The following is a 24846-nucleotide window of genomic DNA, read 5'->3' as shown; positions in this document are numbered from 1 at the left end:
AAACTATCTAAGTTAAAATCGAGGACGACCTCCTCGACGAAACGCGCCCGGAAAAAAAAACTTGCAAATAAGAAAAATGGTTTTGTCGCGCAGGCATACAACAATGTCGAGCAACAGGGGTAAAATATCCATTCAAAACCAAAAAAAATTGTTAAGTTAAAAACGGGCAAGCATACAGACATGCATAACAACTATGAATAACGAACAGACATAACTTAGCAGAAAACTAAACATACACACGAGCAGGATGAAATAAACGAGCAGGATAATATTAACGGGCAGATGCCCAACATTGTCATAAATAAATACGGGGACAAAAACCCACTTGTTCGAATATTACAAAACCGGGCACGCAGGCCCCCAAAAATCGTTATAAAATAAAACAAACAAATACAAAGTTAATGGCGCGCAGTCCTAAACAGCTTGTCGAGGAGGCTCAGTGGCTCTCATCATGACCTTCTTTGTCCCTGTCAGGACCCTTCTCCTCCTTGACAGCATCCTCCTCAGCATCCTCCTCCTCGTCATCATCCTCACCTTCCTCCTCCAAGGTCATTTGCTTATACTTCTCTGGAAAAACAATCTGGCCATTCTCAACCCTTTTCAGCCTGTGAATTCCCTCGGTATTCAACCCGTGCTCGGAATTCACAATCTTCAGCTGAGCCACCGCATTCTTCCACCCATATACCATGCTCGCCAACATCTGGCCCCCGAGCCTCTTAATTTCCTTGACCAGGTCTGCTCGACTGGTAAGCCTGGAGGTTTCAACTGCCTCATCAGCAGCAGGAGCAAGCTTGGACTGCAGGTCGGCTATCACCTCCTCCAGTTTCTTCTTCTCCTCAGCACCATGGGTTTTCAACTCTTCGAGCTCCTTCTTAGTTTTTTCCAAGTCTTCACGAGTAAGCCGGGCTTCTTCCAACAGGTTACCATAGTTCTCCTGCTTACCCCGAAGATCGATCAGCTCACTCTCTATCTGCACCATACGCCCCTCCAGCTTGCTATTTCGAGCAGCTAACTTCTTGGCTTCATGAGTGGGCCCCCCTCATTTAATACCAAGGTCGTCTCCGCCAGCCAGATGACAGCAGCAATGTCTTGGGTCAGCTGCTGTTGCCGGGCATCCGAAGAAGTACCCAGGACAAAATTCCTCTCCGACACAAGCACCTGGGGGGGTTGTTGTCAAAAAAGTTCTTATTGCTCAGGCATGTTGGGAGGACAAATCCACCGTCCCCCTCAGACAAATCGACGATGGTCGTCATCTGCTCGTCCCTTTGCCTCTTCGTACGACTTCCCAGGGTCCCCGCTGAGCTCATCACGGGCGAAGACTGATTGGCACTCCCATAAGCTGCCTGCTCGGTATGAAGGGCGCTGCTCGACCCAGGCTTACTCCTCTTCACCTTTTTCTTTGCCTTCTCCCCCTTTTGCTCAGCAGCTATCCTGATTAGCTCGGAAGCAAGGTCAGCCATTCTACCTGCAAAATCAAATTTATGGTCAGAATCACGGGGAGAAGTTCGAGCATCAAAATTGTTAAAATATAACACAAGTACAAACCAGCAGAAATGAAAATAAATACCCAACAAGGTGTTCTCAGCTGTAACAGTCTTGCACGACAACAACAGTTTTGTATTGACAAAACGAGGTTCGATCCTCGGCTTGCCATGCTTATCTAGTGCAGCATCTCCTAAACTATTTATAACCTTACAAGGCATAAAACCATCCACGTAAACCTTCAGCTTCTCAAAGCCTGCCACCTCTGCCGGGGTCAGGTCCTCGCCAGCCGTTAGATATTCGTCGGTTCGCAATACGAAGTGTTCCGACGACCACGATAGTGGGAAATGAAGAGTCCACTCGGTTACCGGCTCCCCTTCCGCGTCCAGCTGGGGAGACCCATCCTCAAGGAGTACCACCCTGTCCATATAGAGAGAGTTCAAAGCGAACTCCGTCACCGGCATTACCACATAGTACCTCTCCTTGAACCCCCGGGCAGACTCCTCGAACATCTTGAAGATCTTGCTCGACGCATGCTTCAAGGAGACCCAACCTTGCTAGTCCCCGACCTTCTGTCGTTGGATTTTAAAAATATAAAAGAATAAGGAGACGGTGGCTTCCACCTCCAGATACCGACAAAGGACCTGGTATGCCCGGATGAACGCCAGCGCGTTTGGATGGAGCTGGGAAGGAGCCACCTTCAACCGGCCAAAAATTTCAGCTTCAAGGTTGTTAAAGGGCAGCCGATACCCCATCTCCTTGAACGCCATCTCGTACATGGTAAATCCACCTTCAGTGTACGACGAGCAAATCCGCTCCCCTTCAGCAGGCATGTGAACCTCCCAGTTAACCGGCCCATCCCCCTCGACAATAGTAAAGAGCTTGGGATCCTGGGAAGGAATTGTCGAAGCAATGCCCCGTGGCTCGGGCGCAACCCAAGCCAACTCGAGGTCAGTAATAGTGTCGACCAGTTTATGTTTCGACGTCGCTTAGCTCCCCGTTACCTCCTCCGTGTCCGACATTCTGAAAACCTGAAAGCAGCGAAAATAAAGTGAATTCGACAAATCATCAAATCCACCCTTTCACCGCAATTCAAGTGAAAGGGCGTAAAATAGGGCGAGGACGCTGTCCCCGACCAAAAGCCCTTATCAAATGGCAGAACAAAATCAAAATACGGAGGAAACGAGGAAAACACTTAGCGAAACCTAAAAACGGGGAGAAGGTCCCCGACACAAGCTAGCAACATCGCTCGACGGTTAACCAGGAAGAGTTTAAAAACAAACTCAGTTTTGCATAAAATCTCAAGTTAAAAACGGGGAGAAGCTCCCCGACACAGAGTTTTTACAAACTCATTTCCTCAAGGGAATAACGGGGAAAAGGTCCCCGACATAAACCCTCTACTCATTCAAGGGACAAACGGGGAGAAGCTCCCCGACACAGAGTTTTTACAAACTCATTTCCTCAAGGGAATAACGGGGAAAAGGTCCCCGACATTCACACAATTCGCGAAGGCATGCAAAATTCGCAAAAGTCGAAAACGGGGAGAAGCTCCCCAACATAAGGTTTAACTAACCTAAAATTTTGCTACAATGAATGGAGAGAAATAGCGATTCAATTCTCCCCGACAAAATAATAGTTGCAACGGGGAGAAGAAACAACACTCTCCACCCCGACACAAAACGCATGGAATTCCAGAAATCTATGAAATCTATGAATGTGGTTCGTCATCTTCATGGTGTTCATCACCATTTTCCAGAAACACCATCAAATCTTCATCAAAGTTCATCGAAACTCCTCATCTTTCTAGAAAATGGAAAAAACATGGGTAAAACCCAAAATAACTAAAACTCAAAAAATGCTCAAAAGCACACGATGGCAGAGTTTGGCGTTGATTCAAACACCAAACCACACCAAAATCATGGACACACAGAGGAAATGGGTTACTAAAAACCCAAACAATCCAAAACTCATAACACGAGATCCCTAAAACTAAATAAAGAACATAAGGGGATCTAAACAACAGGCAAACCAAATACCAAATCACGCTGAAAACATTAAGTTTTGGCTAAGCGGATAACAGGGACAAAATCCACAAAAGAAGATTAAATTCAAACAGAAGCAAGAAATAAAACACACATTACCTGTTTGAATGAAGATTTGAATCTGCAAATGAAGTGAAACTTGGTAAACTTGAACATTGAAAATGGAGCAGGTGAGAGCAGCAGCAGCAACGAATGGGAAAAAGGAGTGAAAAGTTCCAAATGATTTCCTTTCTTCTTATTTATAGACTGCGAACCCCTGCACCCTGTGTCGCAAATCAACGCGCCCAGTTATCTTACAACCGTTGATCAGATCCAACGATCCTGATTAAAAGCCATCAAATGGCTGAGATTCGATCTCGCAAAAATGAAAAGGCACGATGGATCCAACGGCCAAGAAACCTCCTCGTAAAACGAGGCTACTAGCGCATGCTCCCAAGGCAATTATTGCGCCTTTTCATTAGCTCGCACACGTGTCAAGATCAGACGAAACGTCTGTCTTTTCACATCCCATCGAGCAGAACCACGCGGCTCTCGAGGGATTCGTCGCTATCTCCAACGTGATTATCTCCCCGACTTTGCGGACAAGCGCGAATTACGGGCAAGCGAAACAAACATCGCAAATAAACGTGCCCGCAAACACAGGCGGCATCAACGAGATGCAATTAACGCAACACTTCCTCGACAGTTCGTCGAGGAAAGAAAAACTAAATGACTTTCAAAGGCAAAATCCCTTCCCCGCAAATTCCTCCACGAACATCGTGGCACGCGTTACGAGCAAAGGGAAACTTCCTCCTTGGAAAATTCTCCTCGTCGTGCCACATAGGAATTTACGAGCAACATATAAACTCTCCTCGCGCAAACGAGCAACAATCATAATCAATAAGTTATGAACTCCTCCTAGGATTGACGGGGGGAAAATTTCCTCGACATGCGGGCCTGGACCTTAAGTCATTACTCCTATGCCTAGGAGCAACGACTTGGGGGGCTCCTGTTCTGGACTGGGCCAATAGCTGGCCCAATCGCTTCCTGCCCGACATTTGGGGGCAGAGCCCAATAAGAGGAGGTTTCCCCGACACGTCAGCCATTGACGTGTCCTGCCCGACTCAACGGATAAGCAGCACGTTAAACACGTGCTCATATATCCACGCGTGTTGATCCGTTCAACCACGCCTTCGTCAAGGAGTGATCAGTGCATTTTGTCACATATTTTATGGCTTTGTACTTTGACGTATTGGAAGTTTTTCTAGCCTAATATCAACTTTTTACCATGTTTCTAAACTTTGGGTCATAATTGAGCTCTAATGTATTTCTTTGATTAATTTTCGGATTTAATTGCATGTTGATCCTTCTCAGTCTGCAGGTCATAACTTGAGCTACGAGTATCGGATTGAGGTGTGCGAATATGCGTTGGAAAGACAAGAGAAAAAGCTACAACTTTCATGTTAAGGCCAGAACCCAGTTCGGAGCGCAACACAGTCAAATATTTACGTTTATGTTCCAGACTTTATAAAAATAATGTAATTTCGGGTCAAACTTATGTTTTTCGACCCGTAGCTTTTTAAGCCCAATTTTCTCTGAGTACTTAAGCAAAAACACAGCTAGGGTTTCAGGGACAGGGAGTATTCATGCAAAATAGAAAAGGAGGGCTGCTTTTCCCTCATGGAAGCCTAAAAACCCTAGGTTGATTCATTGGTATACGGGAACATCGTTCATGACTTCTTGAGGTTCAATTCTTAATAGTAATTCAGTTTATTTATTTATTGTCTTCTCTTATCAATTCATGCTCTTTATTTATTTATGAAACTCGAATATAGTGATGCTTAATCTCTATTTTGAGTTATATATTGTGAGACTTTTCGGATTGATTCATCGCTTGTATGACTAGTTCGAATAGGAATTGATATAGTTTTTTTCGCGCTTAGTGTTGGTCGATATTCCTGCAAGTGCACAGGTATATCGTGTAGTTATAAAAGATTATCGATCCCACAGGGACTATTTTCTCAATAATTCGCTTGTTTTTAATAAATCGTAAGGTTAAGGCTAGATATTAATTAAAGAAGGCGTTTTAGATAATTAATTAAACTGTATTAAATATAATATTATTATACTAACCGGAATGTGAATTAAGTCGCTTCAATGGATTCAATAATTAATTTGTATTTAGTAAAATGGTTTCTTTTTAACAAAATGATATTGATTTAAAGATACACCTCTCACACTCTCGCGCTATTGAGTTATATCATGTAGAAATAAATAAATGTTTAACCGTCACTCTTACATTTACTTATGAAAACACTGTTTAAAAATCAATACAATTTAATTGGAAAAGAATCTAGTTTTCACAAAACAACATTAGTTTAAAAATATAGTCTCACGCCGTCGCGCTATTGAACTAATACTATATTATATAAATGAATGCTTCACTCTCGCTCTCACATTTATTTATAAAATACTTTTTGAAAACTAATATAGTTTAATTAATTTTAAAGAGCTGTCGCGGTGTTTAAAATTAATGTTCAGTTTTTACTATCCGGTACAAATCTCACACTGTCGCGCTATTAATTTATACCTTAGTTAATTTTCACTCTCGTGCAAAATCTTTAATTTAATTATTAAAAACTGATACAGAAAACTAGTTTAAAAATTGAGTATACAAATTAATTATCGAATCCAAATTAGCTTTTAAGTTCACATGCCAGTTTCAATAAATTAGCTAGACATAGTTGCTGGTAACAACATAATAATTAAATAAATAAACATAACATAAATAAAGCAACGATAGGTAATGAAAGATGTAAAACTTAAACAAACAATGACTGAATTAAAAGAACAGTGAACAAATTGTAACAAATAAATAAAATAAAATAAATAGAACAAGAGATTAGAACCTTAATAAACTGGAATTGAAAACAATGTCACCGGAAGAAACTTGAATGCTAAACTGAATGGAAAACAGGAAAGTAAAATATTTTCTATCTGCTCTTAAATTCTAATAATGAAGCGTGTGTGAAAAATAACAACATATGGGTCTTCTATTTATAGACCGAGAAGGAGATATTTTCTTCCTGTTGTTCCGTTGAGATTGCGCGTGTGATTCGGCCCACTTTGGAAGAGTGGCGATCGCCACATGTTAATTGCTTCCTATTAAATAGCAAGTCGCGTACGCAAAAATGGGGGATAAGTTATGTGGTGGCCACCATGATCTATATGGCGTGCGCCATATATTGTTACACATTATGTGCCCATTCTTTGAAATAAAACATGTGGCTGCCATCACTTGCAATTTGGGCTGCTATATTGTGGTTTTTGTGGCCCAATTGGCACTTGTTTGTTTTGGCATTCACCTCCCTTTTTGCTTCCTGATCCGATCCAATTCTTTATTAGCATTTATTTTGTAACTTATAAATTATTTGGTAGTTTCCGGACATTCCTGAAATACATAAAAATAATAGTAATAATACTACGAAAAATGCAAAGAAATAGTAGAATACTAACCTAATTTTATTAAATAAATAGTGCATTTTTCGGTGTTATCACTTAGCAAAAAAGGGTTGGTCGAAATCTGTCATGATACAAACCGTGTTCTAAGTGACGCTTGTTCACTACTCATGGTTAGTTGAACACATTCTTTGCTTAATCGAATGAATTCGTATAAACTGTTTATCGCTTGTATAATCGGTCTTATAAACCAACCAAGGCATGAATATATAAACAATATTTTATGTGAACCGAGGATAGAATCATAACGAAGTTTTCCTTAAACCAATGGATTGATCGTCTTTTTTTTATCAATTGAATTTCAAATACTCTTTCAATCTAAAAACCAAAACCCCATCTAATTGTGTTATTCATTGTTCTTATTTTTACTAATTATTAAATTAGAGATCCTTGTGAGACGACCAAGGTTAACTCCCTTGTACTATATTTTATAAAACTTATTTTTGACCGCGTACGACAGCGATCAAGGAGCCTATCCATTACCCGCGAATAGCGGAACGGCTTCAACCAAGATAGAGGCGAATAACCGCCTCCCCTACGATACAGGGACTATCTTGGTAGTTGAGTCTATTAGGCCGGTTATTCCGGCCCAATAGACCAACCTTTTGCCAGCGCTGGGGGCAACTATATAAGCTCTCCTAGACAGGAGAGCCAGATATTCTGAATCATTCTACTCTTTACTCTCTCTCTCTTCTCTCTTGTATCTCTCTCATTCTTGTGCTGACTTAAGCATCGGAGTGCCTGCAGGTACAAACCCCCCCTCCGGTGGACGATTTGCTCAACGGACCAGCCATCAACTTTTTCTGATCATCAGGTTAGATCAAAGACTATGTTTGATTTAAGTCTCAAATCAGGTTTTATGTGCAGTCAGAGAGAACACACAATCATGATCTATATTTTAACCTTAGAATTTTATGTTAAATGAAAACTAAAAACTGTATGAAGATCCGAACCGATCAGAGGGTACCAAAAAGTTGATTGTACATTGATTGCACCAATCGTGGCTGCATCTAATCCATTTTTGGGGTGAAATCAATTAAACTCGCACAGTGGTATTGTCAAAAGGGATATCTCTTCTATGTAAAATAAATGAGTCCCACTAGAATTTATTCTTCCTTAAATTGTATTTGGTTTTCTTATCAATTAGAAACAACAAATAGTAGCTTCCATTGTAATTGTAAAGGAAATTCTATTTTGCATACTGATGGTTGTTCCTTTAATGAAATTTAAACCAAGCGAAGGAGTGCAAAAAATAGATCAAAAGAGTTTTTTTTTTTTTTTCCACTCCTTAAACTTCTTGCACCCCTCTAAGTTTTCAAAAATGCCCTGCTCGATTTTTAGAAGACAACTTCAAGATCTTCATTAGACCAATTCACCCCAACACCACTCGGAGTCGGGATCTTGATTTTTTTTTTTTTATTATGTCCCCCAATTTTTTTATTACGGCAATACCCCCAATCCAAAAATATTTCTGTAATAACCCCTCTTTTGGACAATTTCTGTGCGCTGACAGCAGGAGCAGGTGGCGGAATTGCCAATTTCGCCATATCCTTGTGAAGTCGGAACTCCCAACCTCGCCATTGACCCACCTTTATTATTTTTTATTTTTTTTTTGTTTTCTGGTCCTCCCCCTCCACCGTTTCCTCAACCACCCACCATATTCAAAACCAACATAAACACCTTCATCTCCATCTCTGTTTCTGCAGATCAACACACAACCACCACTATATTCATTCCACCATTTTCATAAACATCATATTCTCTACACCATCTTAAGCCTTCACCAACTCAAAACCACCACTGCTTTCATTCCCAAACCACCTTCAACATCATCAACACCATCAAAAAAAGAAAAAGAAAAAAGAGAAGTAGAACAAATACAGAACCAAAACTACCACTTCCATCACTACACTTTTCAGCCCATATAAAAAAATAACAACGAACATACCTCATAAACAGAGCTATAAAAAGAAGAATCGGAAACAAAATAAAAAGAAAGGTAGCAGAATTTTTTTTTTGGGGTTTTGTTGTGTTTGTTTAGATTTGGAGTTTTTGGGTTTATTTGTGTTCAAAACTGGTAAATAAGTGTTTAGTAAAAGATTTGGGATTTTTTGGTCGAATTTGGGGTGGTTTTAGGTTTCCAGCGCGGTGTCGCCACCACCGAAAACCAGCCGGTGCGGTGTCTTTTTATCCAGTATCTGGGCAAGGCGGTGGTCCGTCGCCGTTGTTTTTGTGTTCATGATGAACACCGATGAAGATTCATCGGTTCTTGAGAGAGAAGAGTGAGCGGGGACCTGGATTCCTCAGGGAAATCATGCATTCATGCAGCCATCCCATTTTAATGGTCCAGATTCAAAACTCATCAAATAAATAAAAGTCATAAATAAAATCGGTGGTTGAGATTTACATGCAGTCACTATTTGGGGTATTTATACCCAGGTTGATCCTACGCAGGCAGGTCCACTGCAGATGCACCATAAGTCTTTCATCACAGCCGCTGATATTCATCAGACGGCTTAGATGCCTACCCTCCTTTGAGCAAAAAAGGAACAAACGAACAGGAAAAGGTCTTGGTCAATGGCATAATTGCCAATTCCGCCATGTCCATGTAATAGCGTGTTCTGCCATCAGGACCTGCAATGCGTCAGTTTTTGTTCAAAATGAGGGGTATTACAACAATTTTTTTGAAAACAGGGGTATTATTGTAAAAAAAAGAATTTAGGGGCAATTGAAAAAAAACTCTCGGGATCTTCATGATAGACTTGAAATCTCTCCAGCACAATGACCTTTTGCTCCGTATCCCTCCCTAATTTGACCAAATTAAATTTATTTATTTATTTACTAAAATGACATTCATTTTAAAACAAAGATAGGAGTTTAACATAAATTTAAAGACATCAATAAATTTTTTATTAAATCACTTAAAAATTTGAGAAAGATCACAAAGGACCATTTTGCATAGTGTTTTCCCCAGCTTTTTCCATTAGTCCCTTGTGCACAGCAATTATTAAGCACATGGCTAGATTGTGTGAAGTGTAAACGTGCACCAGATGTGTTATCTAAACATAACGATGAGAAAATGATGGATTCGAAGGCCTTCAAGTACAGTTCATTATAAGCTTAGAAATAATATTATCCAAAAGAAGTCGCCACATTATTTAACCAAAAAGAATATAGTACAGGCTGTTTCCAGCAGTACATTGTATGTTCTGAATTCCAAGAGATATTTCTCGGTCTTTCATGATAGTAGCACTAAATAGTTTTTTACCGCAAAATTAAAACTCTTCATCACACAACATAATAGGAAACTAATTATTTATGAAGTCTTGATATAGGATACAAAATCGAACTAGTTTTTTTTTTTTGAAACATCAAAATCGAACTAGTTATTTATTCATTTATGCAGTCTTTATATAGGAGACAAAATCAAGGATGTTCCTCAGTATTTATGAAGTCTTGATATAGGATACAAAACCGAACTAGTTATATATTTATTTATGCAGTCTTTATATAGGAGACAAAATCAAGGATGTTCCTCAGCGCTTCTCCGACATGACAAGGATTTTCTGTAGCTGGTGGTTTTGAGTTGCTAATTTCATGGTATGAATCATGGCCAACAACATCAAGATTATTTAATTCCATGGAAGCATCAAATCCTTTGCCACAAGATTCCGGCCATTTATAGTGATACTGCTTCTTATCTTTGCCACTAGTCCCTTTAGAATAGTTTCCTTTGTGACCTTTCTTAACATATTTCTTATCACTCTTCTTGATCCTAGATTTATGTTGTTTCTTGATTCTCACAGTATGTGACGATAATGTTGGTACCGGATCATATACATCAGGGGACCATTTAACTGACAATTTCATTTGTGATCCCCCATGATTCTCACGGCTACCCTTCATGGCAGATACAAGTTTTGTAGGTGTCTGTAGTGTAATACAGAGAAAATAATAATCAATAAGCAAATTATTGGAAATGCGAAGAAAAATAGTTGCCAATTATGATTCGACCAGAAGTTCAAAATTATACATCTAAGCACGACAGTTAAATGAACGTGCATGTCGAAATATGTACTAATGCAATAAGCCAACTAGTTTCCAATAGTAATTTTCTCAGTTTCCTCATTAAAATAAAAACAATCTTTAACTTAGAACTAGCTCGGATTATTTTTATGAACACAATAACAAGCAGACATTATACCGTTTAAAACTTACCCGCTCAGATGCCGAGCATGAAGGCAACACCGTATTAGAATAAGGAAATGTTGAACACTCCTTCAAGCTCTTCACTTTTAGTGAGGTTTCTTGCTGTTCAAAACCACCACATATGCATCCCTCCCCTGCATGACAGTTACCAAGACCATCCTTGTCAGATACATGTTCCAACTCCTGATCATCTTGTATATGTAAGGACCCGACGAAAGTACTTTCAAGTTTACTTATGACATCATCATCATCCCCAACATTAACAGGAGAGAGGATGTCCATCAAAGGTATAAGATAACACTACAACACAGGCAACAAATCCACAAAACAAAATATTAGATGAGTAATAAAAAAATCAAACTAAATTTCATAAACAAGTGGTAACAAATAAAACCATCCACACATTGCATGATTAGTTTAGGTATGTTGTTCTTTATGATTAGGAAGCAATCCGAAAGTTAGTGTTTTTGCAAAGCACGAATATATGCATTGTCATATAATGATCATCGAAGTGCTGAGAAGAGAAACTCATCAGCAGAAATGCATTAGTAAAGGAATCTGGTTCAAAGAGTTTGCGATGAACTATAGAAAGTCTGTAATCAATAAACGAAATAGCAATAAGACTAGTTGTGAAGTTGATAGAAGCACTGTCTCAAAGGTGATTGATGATGGGACTAACCAACATGTGAATACTTTTATTCAACCAAAAAACAGCATGTGAAGACTTCTAGATTTTACTGAAAATAGATTTTACAATGATATTCAGTTATATGTCACTGTTTTTCCATTTCATAATATTCTTTTCTATACCCGGTTTTATAATTAAACATTTTTTTCTTAATTCAGCAACTAAACACTAGAGTGTAAACATGTTATACACGAATAACCTATATCCAGTGGAGGAGTCCGGAAATTTATAAAGTTCGGGCAAATTCTCAGTTTTCCCCTAAACTAGCCCCTAAAAATCTCAGTTTTTCCATAAACTAACCCCTAAAATACAAATTTTTTTAACCAGAGCCTGGGCTGGCCAGGTGGTGGATCCACCACTGCCTATATCACAATATATTATGTTTTCAAACAAATTTATATTGTCACAAGATAATAAAATTTTATTAGACTTATATGAAATTTACATGGTCAATGTATAATTATAAAACTATTGTCATAAAAAGGAATGATTAATAAAACTGAGTATAATTATAAGGGTTTGTCTAACATGTGCAATATTGCACATGTTGCACATGTTAAAGTAACCAAAAATAGTAACTATTTAATGAAAACAACAATTATTTATTAAAAAGTTAAACATTTAATATGAAATACACAAATTCCCATAAATTTCTTAACATGTGCAAGTTGCACATGATTGAAAAACCCTAATTATAATACTATTTTCATACTAGAAATTAGGTCAACTAGTCTAATAATCCAAATCTTAATCAAACCTTAAGCAAATTTAAGAACAACATAGAACTAATCAGCAATCAATCAACAGATAAGATAGCTATAATAACGATTACCTACAACTACAATTGTCAAAACAAAAACAATAATCTATTAACTACCAATCTCATGAAATTCAAAATTCAATCTTACGAATATTTATCATTACGCGCTATGCATAATATCATCATATTTGACTTAATTGATCGTAAATAAAATAAAAATCACCTTAAACAACGAAGTTTGTAGATTCAAATTGCAAAAATCTCAAAACAGGAACAAACAACAGCAACCAATCACGGCCTTTGAAGTCAACGCAATACCAAAAGCCTCAAATTCGTCAACGAATTTCCGAAGCACGATCACCGCGAATCGAAATTCACAAAACCAGAAGCAATTATCCGAAAAAGAGATCGAAAAACTTTGAGAAAACGAAACTAAGAAGAAGGAAGAAAAAAGCGTAAGGTTAACTAAGATTACCACGCCGATCACTTTTTTCAAGATGCTTAAGACGATGAAAAGAAGAACCACCGTGAAATAGAACCAAATGGCGTAGAAAGAAAATCGAAGACATCATTCTATGATATTTGAAACCCTAATTCTAACAAAAGAAATTTCAGAACAAAAATCAAAACGCCTTTGTTCGATCGTAACCGATCGAAGAACGAAGAACATACGAAATAGATCTGAGGGTTCGGGAATCGATTATTTGTGTATGATTTTCTGTTAATTGAGGATTAATCCATGTGAGGTGAAAAGCAAAATAAAAATGGATTAGAAGAAAAGCGCGTTGGAAAAGCGATCTTGTCCGAAATAGGGAAGATTTATTTATTTATAATATACTGAAGAATGGAGGGAATCGGAAACTTCGCTGTGGGTAAGAACGAATTTGGAACGTACACGTTTCAGTTTTTGTGGTAGTAATTTTTTTGGGGGACAGATTGTGGTCATTTTTTTGACTTTAAAAATGTTTGGAAAATTTGACCAAATTTTTTTTTTGGAAAAATTAACTATATGTAATCTCTGATATACCGATTCTGTCCAAAAATTTTAGAGTCTCGGGATAAATAATAAAATAGACCCTAATAAAAAATATAAAAAAATTTACAAAGAACGTAATTATTTAAATTGTAAATAGTATCAACAACCCCATGATCAACAGAATTTCACGAGAATATGCGCGACACTAAACCAAACACTATTTCATGTTTCATTTTGTCCGCGATAATACTTGAGTGATGTTGTATGTGATGGGCTTGAAAAAATTGTGAGGCCCAAAAATCTTGATGCCTAGGGCTGTGGGGCGGCCCTGTTTGCAAGGTTGGGAGAATATTGACTTTAGTGATAACCACCATAAGCCCCTTACTCGAGTTGTATATATGTCTCTGAATTTCTATATCATTGTTTGAACTTGTAATGAGTCAAAGTTGATCTGTCATTCCAACCAAACAAAACACCGCACAAAAACGGGACAACCGAAAAGCACAAGACGACGAACAAACCAAACAGACGACAAAAACATAAAGGAAAAAAAACTAAAATATATGTGAATAACACTTATTTAAATAGATGTTTCAAAACAAAAACACTTATTTAAATAGATGACAATAAGAAATGATGAAAAGAGGTGATTTTCAATCAAAAAATGATCCAAAATCACCCATCTCCAGTAGATAATGATAAAAAAAGGTTAGGGATGAGAAATAATTAGGGCCGATAAGGATGAAAAAGAGAGAAGGCCATCAAACAGATTAATATTTCTTCTATTAATTAAAGTTGAGATGTTACGATTAACTAAAACATTAATTAAATTATTAAGACAATTCTCTTTGGACGATTATTATTACTTTTAGGCTTAATTGCAGTTTTGGTCCCCCTATTTTACAATATTTACGATTTTGGTCCTCCTATTTTAAAATCAAACGTTCTTGCCCCCAATTTTGATTTTTTTTTTGCATTTTTGCATTTTTGGTCCTCCATCCCATTTTTTAGCTAGTTGGCAGGAAAAACGCTTATGTGGCAAATAAAATGTACATATTAGTAAATGTCTTTTTTTTAATAACAAATATAATTAGAAAGAATTAAATAATTATATTCTTATACAAATAAAAAAACATTTAAGTAAATAAAATATAAAAGAAATCAATAACATTTTAAATTTGAAAAACCAAAAGATGCTAAAAAAATAATAATAAAAAAGAATGATATAAATCTGAAAAAACTAAAATTTCTCGCCATGTTTCTCTTTGAACTCCCTCTTTCATATCACAATCTACCATCCACCATTTTTTTGGGATCAAGAAGGGTTAGGTGAATATCCGATAAATTTTTGGTTTTGACCTTTTCTTCAAATCGATGCTTCTCCATATGTTGATCTTTTAATTTATGTATTGTTGAAATATGGGTGATGAAAACGTGGATGCCTGTATTGTTGAATTCTAATCATTGTTTGTTAAAAATTGGATGAACTTTTGGATGCTTTGACTTTGTGAAGTTTGAAAAGTGATTTTTGTCGGTTGAAAGTGGAGTGTGAGGATGGTGATGTTGTATATTTTAACTAAGTAATTTATTTTAAAGTTAATTATTGTATAATGATTAAATTAATTACTTTTAGACCAAGTCATAACATAGTACACGTTTTGTTTAATTCCTATTTACTTGGTTTTTAATCCTAGTTATTAGGATTGGAGGTTATGTTTGGTACTATTTAATAGAGCATGAGTATATTATATAGAGAGATGATTGTGTGGGACGAGAAAAAAAAAAGGGGGACTTACTTCTTCCTTATGTTTTTAAAAACCCCACTATTAAATTGAGGAAATGATTCATATCCGGGAAGGACCTGTTGAATCCTGGGGGATTTGCGCCTATGCGGCGGATAAATCCTTAAGGACAGTGCGATCAGCACGCCTCAGGTATTGTTCCATAGTTCACTATTTTGCAGGTCATTCATGGTTGGTTTGAAAGTTCATGGTTGGTTATGTTGTTGTTGACTAAATCCAGAAAGATAAGTTCTACCATATCTATTCTTAATTTCATTATTATTACTTTATATAAATATGTGATTTATTATTGTGATTAGGTCCAATTTTTCACAACAATCTTAAGGATTTAGTCTCTTATATTATGCTCGGATTATAGATCGTAAAACCCCAATTTTGAGGCGAGAGAAGAATTACATATTGAATATCCAAGTAGAGTGGGTGAAAAAGAATTAGGTAGATAGCTGGAATTTCCAATCCACGAAATGATGGTATACGGTTAGTTGAATCCCTTAGATATGAATGTTGCAAAAACGTGATATAAAAATTCAAGTAAGTCTTTTTAACTATGCTTGTTGAATTCGATTGTGAAACTTATATCGGTGATCTGTCTATATAAATTTCTGTGAATAATTTTTATATCTTACTCAACATCCATGAGAATGAATGATAAGATAGTTTTGAAATTACGTATTCAATTCCTAATTGGACTTTGTGCAAGTCCATGATACTCTGTTTCTTCTAGTGGAAAAACAAAACAAAGGTTTATTATATGTATAGTTTTGCTTGTGATCAATCGGTATGAAAAAAAAAAACTAGATGACTACTACTAAAGAATTTAATTATGAGATTCTTATTTTCTTGTGTAAGTGTTTGTCATATTGCTCTAAGTGATTTAAACATATAATTTTTCATGAGGTTTGAGATATTGGCTTATTTGAATAACCTGGACATATAAAAACGAAAATACAGTGGCATACACTTTGCATATTTGTTTCTCTGCCGTGAAGTTAATTTTTATGGTATAACTGTATTAGACCAATTATTTTATGGCACTTGATGTGGTTCATTGTTTATATTTTTAAGTGTGATGCAGTAATATTTGTTGCCACTGAAGCATGTAAATTTGTAGAGCAGTAATGAAGCAAATTGGGGAGACATTGAGAAATTTATAGAAATACATATGTGATAAAAATGTTGTCACTTAAAAATATAATATTATAAGTAGACCTGTAAATGAAATATTTTTGAGACACCATAAATTATATAATATGGTATATTGTGGTTATCCATTGTATTAGAATAATACAATGATGTATGTGAAATTGTGGATTATCCATTGTATTAAAATAATACAATGATGTTTAGTAAAATTGTGGATTATCCATTGTATTAAAATAATACAATGATGTTTAGTGAAATTCGTTTATGAGAAAATATATCTCTATGCGGAATTATAAATTGTCCTTATTGTGGAGGCACTGTCACTTGAAATTATTCAAGTAGACCTGAATAAAAATTCACCTATATGCTACCAAATGTGGGGGTGATGTCGCTTGATAGTCTATCAAGTAGACCTGATGAATTATATATGATGAAAGTTAGTTTGATAACATATGAGATATCACTTAAAGTGATGAGCCATTGTATTAAAACAATACAATGATGTTAATCGGATACAAGAGCCGATGAAAATAAAATCGATAAGCGAATTTATTGTGAGGAACAAGTTTATTGTTATAGACTTGAATAAATATTATATGAGATTAATTGACTTCGAGACGTCTTAGTCAATATTACTTGATGAAAGAAAATTATGTCTTCATCATTTGTGTAAAGTACGTACTGAAAAAGCCCCTGGGAAGAAATAATTATGTGACACATCGAGAGGAATTGGACTTAAGCCAATTGAAATCAACAAGTGATGGGAACCCAACCTTTGTGATTGGAGATCCCATGAAGAAGGTTCATATGGGTAAAAACAAGTTACTTGTTAGTTATGTTAGCACTAAAATTATTTTGTCCATTTTCTATGTGTTATGATAAGGGCTATGAGAAGTGCTAAATTAAAATTAATTTGAGGGGTAAGCTTTAAAGGCTTTTAATGGTTACCATAAGCCCTTATGGGTGGTGTATGGTTGTAGCATACACTAGATGGAATCACCTATATGAGTGTCAAGTGGGGCCGCTTGCATGAGACCGTGGCGGGTCTCTAGAGCACTCATAAAAACCAGGCACGCGCACGGCCTATTCGCGCAACACAGCGGCAACAGCAAGAAATGTGGGGGTGTAATGCGATTGATAGACCACTAACATACACAAAGTTTCATTGGTTCATATAGCTTGCTACACCAATGTTACTGTGTGTTAAGTACTATCAGTCTAGCACTGGTTCATATAGCTTGCTACACCAGTTTGATGCATTACATCAACGATGTTAATCTAGAAAATGATTTTGAGAACTCTTGTACTTTAAAATAAATTGTGGGGGATTGTTGTATATTTTAACTAAGTAATTTATTTTAAAGTTAATTATTGTATAATGATTAAATTAATTACTTTTAGACCAAGTCATAACATAGTACACGTTTTGTTTAATTCCTATTTACTTGGTTTTTAATCCTAGTTATTAGGATTGGAGGTTATGTTTGGTACTATTTAATAGAGCATGAGTATATTATATAGAGAGATGATTGTGTGGGACGAGAAAAAAAAAAAAGGGGACTTACTTCTTCCTTATGTTTTTAAAAACCCCACTATTAAATTGAGAAAATGATTCATATCCGGGAAGGACCTGTTGAATCCTGGGGGATTTGCGCCTATGCGGCGGATAAATCCTTAAGGACAGTGCGATCAGCACGCCTCAGGTATTGTTCCATAGTTCACTATTTTGCAGGTCATTCATGGTTGGTTTGAAAGTTCATGGTTGGTTATGTTGTTGTTGACTAAATCCAGAAAGATAAGTTCTACCATATCTATTCTTAATTTCATTATTATTACTTTATATAAATATGTGATTTATTATTGTGATTAGGTCCAATTTTTCACAACAGGTGAACAATGTTGATTTCCGTTATCCTTACATTAATCTTGATTACTGATGTTCATGTAGTTTAGTATTTTGATTTTGAAGATTTGATTGAATATTTATTCATAGGTGAATGGAATAAAACAAATAATATTTGGGTTTTTATTCTCGAGTTTTAAGACTTAAGTTGAAACTTGTTGTTTTCTGGATAATTTTTTAGAGAAAACATTATGAATATGAAGAGGGAAGGAAAAAATATGAAAACACTATGAAGTTAAAACACAGAAACACTATAATAATTTTAAAAAATTATTTACTTATTTTTTAATTATTTTAAATTTTATGTGATATTTAAAAAAATATAGTTGCTGATGTCTATTTGTTATTTGCCACATGGTATTGCCACATAAGCGTTTTTCTTGCCAACTAGTTAATAAAATGGGGTGGGGGACTAAAAGTGCAAAAACAAAAATCAAAATAGAGGGGCAAGAATGATTGATTTTAAAATATGAGAACCAAAACCGCGTATTTTACAAAATAGGAGACCAAAAGTGCAATTAAATATTACTTTAATAATATTTTTATAGAATTTATTCCAACACATTTTTTTTTATAATCTTTATTAATGGATTACTTTCAATTAACTTGATAATTGAATATGTTTCTTGTAAAATGTGGTAAAAGAGTTTCAATTTCACTAATTACATTAACCATTTATGTAAAAATGATAAAATAACACATCAAATCATATAAAAATTGTAGTTGTGCTCAAAGTAGATCTCAAATGTTTTATAAATTCAACATTGTTATTGTAAAACAATTACTTTTCATTTGGCACTAAATATTCTAAAAATAATGTACATATTTTTTTATATCTTGCAGATTAAATAAACAAATATCATTAATCAAATTAATATAAATTATTTATTGTAAAAGGGAATAACGTGAATAGTTATTATTAAATTCTATACTAAAAACTTTTTGTTAAAAATAAATAAATTTTATACTAAAAACTATGTCGCCCTAAAGTGTTTGAATGATATATTGGTATATATGGAAAAAAGTCGTTTGAAAACAAAGTTTGCTCATTCAATTTATCTAAAAGGAATAGTTAAATTTTGGTGCAGCCTTATTTTTAATTCCCATAATATACTTAACAGTTTTTTTTTTTTTTAAAACTGTTCCTAACTTCTACTCTTTTTTTTTCTTAACTTCTATATTAAAAATTTCTATCTTAATAATTTATTCTCTCGAACAAAAAATAAACTAGCTAAATATTTTTTTATTTTTATTAAACTATTCATGTTTTTATTTTCATAAAATCAGACCACATAGACGGGCACAGAACGTGTCCATCTGACCACTATTTTATCATCTATACCAAAAATAAAGGAAATAGTTAAGTTTTGGTGTAGCCTTTTTTTAATCTATACCAAAAATAAAGGAAATAGTTAAGTTTTGGTGTAGCCTTTTTTTAATTCCCATAATACCCTTAACATTTTTTTTCTTTTTTTTTTAAAAAAAAAACTATTCATAACTTCTACTCTTCTTTTCTTAATTTCTATATTAAAAAAATCCTATCTTAATAATTTCTTCTCTCAAACAAAAAATAAACTAGCTAACTTATATATTTTTTATTTTCATTAAACTATTCATGTTTTTATTTTCATAAAATCAGACCACACAGACGGGCACGAAACGTGCCCATCTAACCACTATTTTATTTAAAGACCCGTTTGTCCTGTCCCTTGCTACATAATTTTTCCAGTCCCATAGCCATTTTTAAATCAAACAGGGTATAACAAAAGTTGTTTAGTCTCCTGTTTTTTAGCAGATCAAACACAATAGTTTAACAATATTATATAACAAATTTTTAAATATTTTATTCTAAATAAATTTTCTACCATAATATAATGACAAACTTAAATATCGAATAAAAGTAAATGACCTGTGCAAATGCACATGTCTTTAAACTAGAAAAAAATATTAAATAAAAGAAAATGAAAGGTTTTAAACCTACTAAATTCTCGATCGTAAAAAAAAAACTACTAAATTCCAACGTTCTTTTTTCAAAAAAAAAAAAAACTACTCTATTCCAACACTCATTTTCCTTTCACGCGGTGTTTCCCTAAACAGCCATGCTATATGTAACGACGGCTCATTCGTCGAAATTGCACGACGGTATATGTATCCATGTTGATAAATGAAAATATACTGTATATGTGCGCTACGCGTTGTGAGTTCTTTTTTTACTAAAAAAAAACTAATAGTTAGAGTCACACTTTTTTTTTTTATTATTTTAGTTTTTAACCTTGTGGTTTTTGGAGAATGATATCCAGCTAGTAATATATAGTGTAGTTGCGAAATAAGTAAAATCTGATCAGGAGTTGTTTAAATTCATTAGAAATCGAACTCAGAGAAATTCATTAACCACATAGGTCTAATATTTTTGTTAGTTAGAGTCACACCATGTGGTTAGGAGTTCGATTCCTAACTAATGTGTACCGAAAAAATTCAGTTGGGAGGGGAGAACTCACTTTGTGTGCTGACGGAGATTGTCAAAGATTAATCATCGCTAGCGGCGGTGAAAACTTCGTACCAATATTATAGTAAAAAAAAATAAAAATAAGGAAAATTTTAATTTGTTCCTTCGAGACACCAGCTAAGAAAACTAAAAATAATAGGAAAATGTTAACTTGTGCCCTTAAGGCACATTTTAATGAGATAAATGCGGAAATATGCTATTGAAAATCGTGTAATCAACTCTTTTAACATTTAATATTTTGTATCATTAAATGCTAAATTTCTATATTTAAGTATCTTATCATGTTTAAATTTCTATGTTTGGTTCGGGGGTTTTGGAGGGGAGGTGAGGGGAGGGGAGGTAATATTTTATTTTTTTTGTGTTTGGTTCAATTTTTAGGAGGGGATAGGAGGGGAGGGGAGGTAAGCAGAATCCCTCATAAACTCAATTTTTGCTTCCCCCAAATCGGGGGGATTTGGAGGTGAGGGGAGGGAAGCTTTTTCAAAGTTTATTAAACTGACAAAATTATCCTCAATATATTTTAAAATTCCAATATTATCCTTATTACCATTTTTATTATTAGGTCTTTGTTGTCTGTATTACTTATACTTCTTGTCTGCCACCGTATTACCTATACTCCTTGTATTACAAAAAGTTCATACCTCGCTGTATAGTTTTCGTGTTCGTAGTAACAGATGTTAGACCGTTTGCTCTGAAGTGATTCTTCCTTTGTGTTTTTACTGTTGTTTTATCTCTCTTTAGCGAACCCCTCTCTGTGTGTTTTTATTTAGTATATGATTTCCTGTATCTTAATTAGTTATTTCATTGCATCGTTGTTAATTTTTTTTTTTTTTTAACAGATTAAGTTTGGAGAACCAGGCTAGAAAGAGAGGAATTATGAGGAAAACTTTTCTGCTCAAACTCCTGGAGAACTTGATACTATATGATATTTATTAATACTTTATTTGCTATGAGTTTATTTGCTCAAACTCCTGGAAATATTTTTTTGGGAAATGATAAATACAGCGAAAGAACTACTTCACGAATTGTCCCGAATTGTTGTGATTGGCTGGTCAAATACATAGATCAACCATGTTTTCCACAAAAATAGGAATTTAAACCATTCTCTCGGTTAATAAACCAACACATCAGCATCGTGAAATTTTTGGGAAGAGTCATTCGCTATATATAGCACTGCTGTATTTTTTTTCTTTGAAAAATATGTGTTATTTGTTTTGATGTAATAATAAAGATTTTAAGGGTAAAAAAGTAAATTGCTTTTAAAATACTTCTCTTCCCCTTGTGAACCAAACATATATTTAATTAAAATACCTTACCTCCCCTCCTCTCCCCTCTTTTGAACCAAACACATATGTAATTAAAAAATTTCCCTCCCCTCCCCCTCCCTCCCCTCCCCTCTATAAAAATACCTCACCTCCCCTCCCCCTATTTTGAACCAAACAGACCCTTAGGGCACATGTTAACATGAACCAAAATAATATAATCATTTTAGAACTTGTGTAGTCAATAAATTAACTTATAAAAAAAATTATTTTTAAATGCAAAAAATATATTTTTTTATCTCTTAACTAGTGTTTCCAGCAGTTAAGCATGTCCTTAAAAGATAAGGGGGGATTGGATATCATAACTTACATGTGTTTCTGTAGCCACTTCTATTGAGTGCCTGTGCATTTATATGAGTTGGCAAAAAGTGTCGTGTGTTTTTGACGACAACTTTGTCGTGCCGTTAAGCATTTTTCTTCCCTAAAATTATCTCTGGCCATCAAAACTTCAAGAATTACATTACAACACTGTTATTATTCCAACATCCCTTTGTTTCTCTTTGTTTCAAGAATCATCACACCTGTGTATTCATCTCTTTGTTTCTCTCAAAAACTCAACAATATCAACACAATTCCTCACGAAACTGGTTGAATCCCTCACAAAGAAACTTGTTGAATCATAAATCTTCTTCTCTACTCTATTTTTCATTCTCATGAAACCCAACAAATGAACCTTAGAATGCTTTTGAGACTCACAAACCCTCTCTAATACATCACGACATCACACAATGAACTTCTCTGTTTCATTCGATCAACCGCAAAACTCAACATATCATGACATTACCAACCGTCAGCGGCGGTTGTCTTCTCCCTCTTCCAAACCCTAATTTCAATTTTTCTTTGAATCTTTTTGAATTTGTGTATTTCACCGCTTAAATATGTGTTTTCTTTTGTGTTCTTTAAATATTTTTTAATTTGTGTTTTTTCTTTATTTTTTGTGATGTTGGTCATATATCGCTTTCTTCCGACAGGTGTGTTAGATTTGCATCAGAGGTTGCAAGGGTTCAGGATCTTGACATGTTATAGAAAGGTTTTTCTTCGAAACCCTAATTTCCTTTACCCATCTGTATATGTCTCCCTCTCACCATCAATTTTTCTTTAAATATTTTTTAATTTGTGTTTTTTACTGTTTAAATCTGCGTTTTTTTTTTTTGTGTTCTTTAAATCTTTTTTAATTTGTGTTTTTTTTCTTTATGATTTTAAATAACTTATAAAGAGTGATTTATTGTGGTGCATGTTGTTTTAATGATGATAAACTATAGTTTTTGTTGCATTAGAATTATACAAAGTAAATAATCCCATTTTGTGAGCTCAACATTCACTACTAAAGATGTGCCCGAAAGTGGCGGTTTTTGGGAGGTTTCGCTTAACTCCCTTAAATTGTGTGAATTATTTACCAAGAGAGCCAATAGAGTGTTCAAGTGAGGGGATTGAGAATTTCCTTTAATAGAAAGTAATGTCAAGATGTTGCTGCGCTCAGCTTGATCACAGTGTTAGGATCGACCTTAGTGAGGATGTAGGAGACCGATCTCTGAACCTTGATTTATTTTTTCTGTTTCAATCCTCATCAGAAGAGTTCTCAAGTTTTGCCAAATATTTAGCAAGTTACGGTACATGAGGAATTAGGATATTATTCCAACATGGTAAAGGAATTTTCATTCTTCCAATAGATTTTGTTGCTGATATTTGTGATATGCAGAGTTTTGTGATTGTGATAAATCTTAGCAACAAGATATTAAGATTTTGTGTGGCCTTGGGAGGAGGAAGGAAAATTTGGAAAGGGCAACAGAGAAAAAACATGTAACCCTTCAAGATGGTCAATGCATCATGCAGCTTGTGTCTCTTCGTGGCTCCAATCTTATTGAGGTAGCAGTGCTACTTAAATCTTCCATAATTTTCCTTTTTATATATTTTTTTGGTTTCTTTAACATAATTTCTAATGTTTTATCATTCTTTACTTGTGGAATTAACCATCAACTCAGTCTCCAAACTACTCACTCTTTTTCCAATTTAGTCTCCAAAATAGTCCGTAAAGTGTATGTAACGTCAATTTAGTCCCCAAGTATATAAAAATCTGTCAATTTAGTCTCCAACATCTTAATAACAGGGATTGAATTGACAGATTTTATATACTGTAAAACTAAATTGATTGTTTATTCTTTACTTGTGTGTATATAGTTCTTACCGATCCTTCCATTTTGATTTTCCTCAAGGTTATGGATGCACGTGGCGAGAAATCACTAGTTCTATTTCCCACTTAATTTCAGAAAAGCATGTGGATAAAACGAGGTTTGTCGTATTTAAGTACAAATTCAACGTCCATTGTCCTAATTGAAAAACCATTCAACAGGGTTATTTACTTTTTTTAAACAACAAAAACTGTTTTACTTGTAGCATTATATGTTTGTCTTTGTGAACTAATGATTTTCCGTTATCGTTGATGATTTTGCTTGTAGCATTATGTGTTTGTCTTTGTGTCCTAATTATGGGCCATATATGCTCAATCATGGAATGT

At 35.0% G+C, this 24846-nt stretch overlaps 2 protein-coding genes across 3 annotated transcripts; both read right to left on the bottom strand.

Annotated features, from left to right (window-relative positions):
* Nucleotides 1-281: 281 nt before the first annotated feature.
* LOC123904985 lies at nt 282-7043 on the bottom strand. Its single transcript, XM_045954587.1, has 2 exons — nt 6413-7043; nt 282-1465 (listed from the first exon to the last, which is right to left on the bottom strand). Exon 2 carries the CDS (start codon nt 977-979, stop codon nt 437-439), a length of 543 nt encoding a protein of 180 aa, XP_045810543.1. The 5' UTR covers nt 980-1465; nt 6413-7043; the 3' UTR covers nt 282-436.
* Nucleotides 7044-10323: 3280 nt separating this feature from the next.
* On the bottom strand, nt 10324-13554 carry LOC123904976. 2 transcript variants are annotated; one of them, XR_006808294.1, is made up of 4 exons: nt 12903-13492; nt 11241-11531; nt 10405-10952; nt 10324-10371 (listed from the first exon to the last, which is right to left on the bottom strand). XR_006808294.1 is itself a non-coding variant. In XM_045954581.1 (3 exons), the coding sequence occupies exons 2-3, from the start codon at nt 11511-11513 to the stop codon at nt 10518-10520; spliced, it is 708 nt and encodes a 235-aa protein (XP_045810537.1). In that variant the 5' UTR covers nt 11514-11531; nt 12903-13554; the 3' UTR covers nt 10324-10517. The 2 variants fall into 2 exon arrangements, 1 of the variants encoding a protein (XP_045810537.1); XM_045954581.1 differs by having other exon boundaries at nt 10324-10952; nt 12903-13554.
* Between the last annotated feature and the right edge of the window lie 11292 nt (nt 13555-24846).

This window comes from Trifolium pratense, linkage group LG1 (assembly GCF_020283565.1).
Source record: "Trifolium pratense cultivar HEN17-A07 linkage group LG1, ARS_RC_1.1, whole genome shotgun sequence".
In the NCBI taxonomy this organism is placed as follows: domain Eukaryota; kingdom Viridiplantae; phylum Streptophyta; class Magnoliopsida; order Fabales; family Fabaceae; genus Trifolium; species Trifolium pratense.
This window is presented reverse-complemented; position numbering and strand designations above follow the sequence as displayed.

What these genes read in the sequence shown, in the direction of transcription:
- LOC123904985 (XM_045954587.1), bottom strand. Translation starts at nt 979, where the DNA reads ATGGTGCAGATAGAGAGTGAGCTGATCGATCTTCGGGGTAAGCAGGAG.
- LOC123904976 (XM_045954581.1), bottom strand. Translation starts at nt 11,513, where the DNA reads ATGGACATCCTCTCTCCTGTTAATGTTGGGGATGATGATGATGTCATA. An exon ending in CATGCTCGGCATCTGAGCGG is followed by an intron (nt 10,953 to 11,240) that starts GTAAGTTTTAAA and finishes ATTACACTACAG; the next exon opens with ACACCTACAAAACTTGTATC.